Raw genomic sequence first — 5,777 nt, 5'->3', positions numbered from 1 at the left:
ATTACTTGAACACGGGGGGCTTTCCCATGTACTACTTCGAAGTATTATTATAGTACTGTAGTCAGTAATACATTGGTGGGTCCAGTATCCATGTGTTACAATTCCCTTTTCGGTACTCGGGAGTATGTGGCACGCTGTCGTGGCAAAAACGTCCAACACCGATGTCATATTCTAGTACACACTTCGAAATACTCCGGAGTACTGTCTGTATTAACGAACGTTGTATTACTAGTATTCCACTGTAACATTTGGTTAACATTGGGCTCGCGCCAAGCCAAAGCAGTTGGCATAATACGTGACCGTGCCTGGCCAGTCGGTAAAGATACCTTGGAGGCCAACGTCTTGGCTAGCACATGCAGTGCCACGAGGATATCTGACTCGCGCGTGATGATCGAGTTCAACGTCTGGTAGTACCATCCTCCATGGTGCGGGTTGGTCATAAACCCCGACCGTTCCCGCGACCACGCGATCAAATCGAGGCCGACGGCTTTGGCATCGATGGCAGCTTGCGACGGAGCGATTTGGCCGTCTTTGGCCTGCAGGAGCACCCAGATGGGGGGCGCCCAGATGTTGATTCCGGACATTCCACGACGGCTTCCTTGGCTACTCGATTAAGCTCTACCAGAGCCAGTGGCTCCGGCTCTACCTTGTTGACAAGCAAGCTGCACTGGCTACCAAAGCCTGCTCTGTCTCATCCAGCAGTGTTTCCGCCGCCACGGTTACAGTCGTCAACACGCCGGTCACCAAGAAGTCGCACGCTGCATTGGCTGAAGTCAGCGACGAATATCATTGCTTGTACAGCACCTTCGACGATGATAGCGTCTACAACGTCGATGAAACTGGGTTCTATTACGACATGCCACCCAAGTACATCTGATCGATCCGTGGAGGCGATACCAAGGTGTCCTCTGGGGAGAAACACTCCCTCCGTATGACTGTGGCCTTACCATGCGTGTCGATGGATCCAAGTTGCCGCTTCTCTTTGTCGTGCGGGGACTTCCAGGTGGCCGCATCGAGACGCACGATCTTCCGACATACCCTGCTGGCCACGTCCACACTTATGTCATCTTTTGTAGCCGTCTGTCATCTTGTCCGACAACTTTGAGTCCCTCGTGAGTGATGGGTCCTACAGTATCGTTGAGGATGAGCTCAGCTGTCTGTTGGTTCTGTTACCTCCAAATGCCACATCCCATCCATTAGGCGTAGGGGATCATGGCGCTGTTCAAACGTTTCCTGCGTGACGAGTGGTTGGCCGAGGAAATCATCGATGGTGAGGATTAAAACGACTTTGACCCACCAAAATCGTCTCGCAATGATCACAGGGCGATCCGGGCCTGGGAGAAAGTCAGTGAAGACATCATTTGCGAGAGCTTTGGCAAAGCAATTCCAAGTGCTTGAACGACAGCCACTCTTTGTCATTCCTTTTAATTGTGAAATTAATATAGGTTTGGAAAGGACCCGTCACTTTCATTGGATGTAAAGTTTATCGTACTTCGAAGTATGGCGGACAATCATTCCACATAGGCGAACCACTCCCTCGGTGATTGTAGCTCTGCTTACCGGTATTCCCCGAAGGATTTTCGTGTGGATAATCACTCTACTGAATGGGGAGTACTAGTACAGTACAGAAACTCTGCACACAAGAAGTAGAGAATCACAGGTAGAAAATGGGGAATCATATGAAACTGTAACGTTACAAATACTATATAAGGTAATTTGGTCCTCCACAGGCCTCGCTCGTCTGGGAGCGGCACGGCCTACCTGCCGCTTTCCCGACGAGAGGAATCGATTCGTCATTCGGTGAAGTGTACGATTGGGGCTCATTACTCGCCAAGGCACCTCCTGCACAAAATTATACACACGACCTCCGCTGCGCTGCGCGCAATTTTGTAGGCGGATGCTCTGTCGTCGCTCGCAGCTGTAACGCTAGGTCAATTCCCTTGTGTTTTGATACACGTGTGTGTCGCAGATTTCTACCTGTGATTCCCTAATTCTTGTGTGCACGAACATTTGACTCCTGAATGGGCCTTGGATAGGGCTGTCTGAACGGCTGCTCTCAGGGTGTGATCGGTGTACGGCATTCGAGGCGGCATTTGGATGTCAATTCAAACTTGAACACCTTTTACATATAGTTATTTTTCCCACCATAAAGTTTTACAAGATTATTGGCATGAGAGGTTCTGTTATGTCCAATAATACAGCTCGAAAGATTTAATTGGATGAAATAAATTGGCACATCACTGACATCACTGGTCGGTCACGTTAGTGGAGGAACAGTCCTAATAACGTTAGTACAGTACTCCGACTAGTTACTACTACAGTAATCTAGGTTGTACAGTAAGTAAATCGGTACAGTATGCGTATCCTCTCGTCAATGAAGAGATAGCTTTGCAGCTATAATGTACTTGCAGTATTTGTTGACATACAATAACCTTAGCCCCTTTATCTTGAATTAATTATACCCCAGAATTATTCGTAGATGACCGCTATGGTTGGACCTTTCATGTTAGTATATACTTCGAAGTACTTCGAAGTATGTTACAGTACAGAACACTGTAGTTTGCGAAACTCTCAACTTACAGTTACAGTACATTATACTACGTAGTAGTATTACAACAGCCATATGAGTCAAATGTACACATTTCCGTGGCCATAAATTAACTCACAGTTGTCAAATCGGTGGTAACGTTACCAAATTGGTATCAATGGTTTCGGGGTTTCGGTACTGTTTGCTGCAAGGCATACGCCCATGAACGTGTTTGAAGTCGAGTGCCCCATAGCTATAGCTGCAACGACTCCACATAGGATAGGACCCTGCTATGTACTGGCACCCACCTTCACCATTACCACGTTCTTTTGTCCATTCTCTCAGTCAAATTCACAAACATCATATTAAAAAATTTCAGATTAATTCTTTTAAAAACGAGAAACATTTAGCAGTATCGTCCATCGATACCACTCAGGCACATCTACAAATTCCTGGAATGCTCTGCGGATCCTTAGTGAGTCATTCGACAACGAAGGGTGGAGGATGCAGAGGAGGACATGGCCATGCAATTACTCCTGATTGGATTGCTTGACGGATCATCGATCTAACCGCCAAGCAGCCCAACCAGAACTAATTGCAAGGCCCTGGTCTCCTCTGAACCCACCAAGCCCCCCTTAGTCAAACGTCCCACGACCCTTCAAACATGGCACAAACAACGTCCCACCCTAAATGCCTGCCATTATACAAGCTCTACATATGACTTGAAGGTGAGGACCATGAATGAATTCTGGATGTCGTGGACCCAGGAATATGGTACATTTGGGCGGGTTGTGCGACATTTATAACCAACCATCAAAGAAAATTCGCTAACCTGAAGCGATTATCAGAAATATTTCGCAAACCTGAAGTGGTTTAGGGTTACGCAAAGCACTCGCACGTGCTTGTGTGCGAAGCCTGATGTACTTGTAAAAGGAAATTCTTCACAGCAAAAGCACGTGCTTGCGTGCTTCCCAACAAAATTAGAGGTGGAGAGACACGCAAGACGAACACAAGCAAGTGCAAAACAATCCACGTGCTTTGTGTGCTTACCAATCATACTGGAGTATTTGTACCCGAAAAGCGTAATTCGACTTCTCCAACCAAACTCCAGTAGAAAATATAACACGTGCCTCCATACTCCATCATACACATGAAATTTATGTAATAAGGTATTTACAGTTTCGAATGCAGGGGGATTTAGTGCCCTGGCGTGCACAGCAAAAGATGGCTCTTGAAGACTGTTTACCACAGACGACAGAGCTCCACGTACTGATGGGGATAAATGCACTCGAAGGTTCAGGAAGATTCCTTGGTGTGAATTGGTGCACAAAGTGTTTTTCTAGCGTCCAGGGGTCTTGCATCATGGGAGTTTCCGAAAAACGAAAATGTCGATCTTGAGTATCTTGGCATAACAGCCAATATCACCCGAGCAGCTCTAAAACATCTTGCGCAACGGGTAACTGGGCTGAACCTCACCACGCCTCATGAAGAAATCTCGCACTGCTGTCTTGAGGTCAACAATTGAGGTCCCAATTGTTGATCTTGACTTGTTGCTGGACGTACTCGATGTTGCTGAACATGGCGTGATTACTTTCCGTTCGAACAACAAAGTTGGCCACATGATCACGCAAATGCATGACTTTGACTTGAGCTGCAGGGTCGTTGAGGTTGCCATTGCTGTCAACTTTTGGCTCGCGGATCTTCTTCGGTCGCTGCCGCTGTGAACTCTGTCGTCTTCCTTGGGCTGTTTTGTTGTCGCTGGGTCAGCCCTGGGTGGTTCCGACGTTTGGTTTGGACAAATTTCACAGCCCTATGGGCTGAAATGGGTGCGGATGATGTTTCAATGGCAGTTACGTTGCCACTGCAACTACAAGTCCTTGATGGGGTGGGCTGAAGGTTCGCTAACACTGTGCTAGTGAGTGCGGCAATTGCCTCTCGAACTCCAACCAACACCGTTTCCAAGCCGTCAATCCTGTCGCTACAGCATAGTGAGTACAAGTCGTTTTTAACACCCGAACATCCTTCGCTCGGAGGTTCACTCCTTGAGACTCCGCTTGAACTAGATCCCAATGGAAATGAATGGCTGTGTCGAAGCTCCTATACATGGATCAGTTTCGTTTTCACATTGCGTTGTACCTCAGCAGTGACGTATACACACTCGTCGCGAATCATGAAAGTTACACTTGCGCTGCACGGAGGAATGTCAGAATAACGTTTTCTGTTCGCCATGACAGGACATTTCAAATAGCGGGGGTCATTATCGTTTTGATGACCACACCAGCTCAGTCGGACATGCATTCCGCGCTTGAACGACATGACACTTGCATTGGCAATTCTTCAAACATCCAGAGCGTTCGCGACATTCGCGATTGACAAACGACCCCAGTCCACGACCAGCCACCGGATCCTTCAAACCAAGCAGCCACGATTTCCTTTTCGTGACACCCAGTTCGCCGGCGTAAGCATGGTCTTTTGGCTCCACGAAAACCTTGGTTCCGTCGTACGCGGTACAAATGTCACCTAGCAGCATATCGATTGCAGCAAACATGCCTCGGCCAGCACCAGGAATGGTTGACTCGCCAATCTTCACAAACGGATTGACAGCTTCGTGGGCTTCTCTGAGACGTGCGTTGGCAAAGGTAAACGTATCGCGCTTGCTTGTCTTGATGGGTTTGGTACGCATCGCTCGAATTACAGTCTTGGTCGCTGTCCCACGCGCTTTTCGCGCCTTGGCTTGCTCTTGTTTGTGGACAATGCTCTTCTTTTCAAAAACAGTCACAGTGACTCCGTGCTTCCGTTTGCAGTGTGCTCGCAGGCTTCTTACGTTGGTGTAACGTGACGAGCAATTGGGACATTCGAAGTTTCCATCCGACTTCTTGAGCACAAGTTCTGAGTTCATGGCAGAATGGATTGTGTGGGAAGTCAAGTTGATGTTTCAAATACTCAATTACGCTTTTCGGGTACAAATACTCAAGTATGATTGGTCTAAAACATGAAAGCACAAATAGCACGTGCTTTATTTTCTACTGGAGTTTGGTTGGAGAAGTCGAATTACGCTTTTCGGGTACAAATACTCCAGTATGATTGGTAAGCACACAAAGCACGTGGATTGTTTTGCACTTGCTTGTGTTCGTCTTGCGTGTCTCTCTCTCTATCTCTAATTTTGTTGGGAAGCACGCAAGCACGTGCTTTTGCTGTGCAGAATTTCCTTTTACAAGTACATCAGGCTTCGCACACAAGCACGTGCGAG

The 5,777-nt window shown here is 47.4% G+C and overlaps 2 protein-coding genes across 2 annotated transcripts; both read right to left on the bottom strand.

Moving 5' to 3' along the window:
• Positions 1-295: 295 nt before the first annotated feature.
• Positions 296-584, bottom strand: H257_18948 (hypothetical protein; the record flags this gene model as incomplete). The annotated part of the gene is made up of 1 exon (XM_009848095.1): positions 296-584. A coding segment is annotated over one exon (288 nt), but the record flags the coding sequence as incomplete, so codon positions are not given.
• Positions 585-4,041: 3,457 nt separating this feature from the next.
• Positions 4,042-5,288, bottom strand: H257_18947 (hypothetical protein; the record flags this gene model as incomplete). Its single annotated transcript, XM_009848094.1, has 2 exons — positions 4,042-4,271; positions 4,973-5,288. Coding segments are annotated over 2 exons (546 nt in total), but the record flags the coding sequence as incomplete, so codon positions are not given.
• Between the last annotated feature and the right edge of the window lie 489 nt (positions 5,289-5,777).

Source organism: Aphanomyces astaci (assembly GCF_000520075.1).
Source record: "Aphanomyces astaci strain APO3 unplaced genomic scaffold supercont1.278, whole genome shotgun sequence".
Taxonomy (NCBI): Eukaryota; Oomycota; class Saprolegniomycetes; order Saprolegniales; family Verrucalvaceae; genus Aphanomyces; species Aphanomyces astaci.
This window is presented reverse-complemented; position numbering and strand designations above follow the sequence as displayed.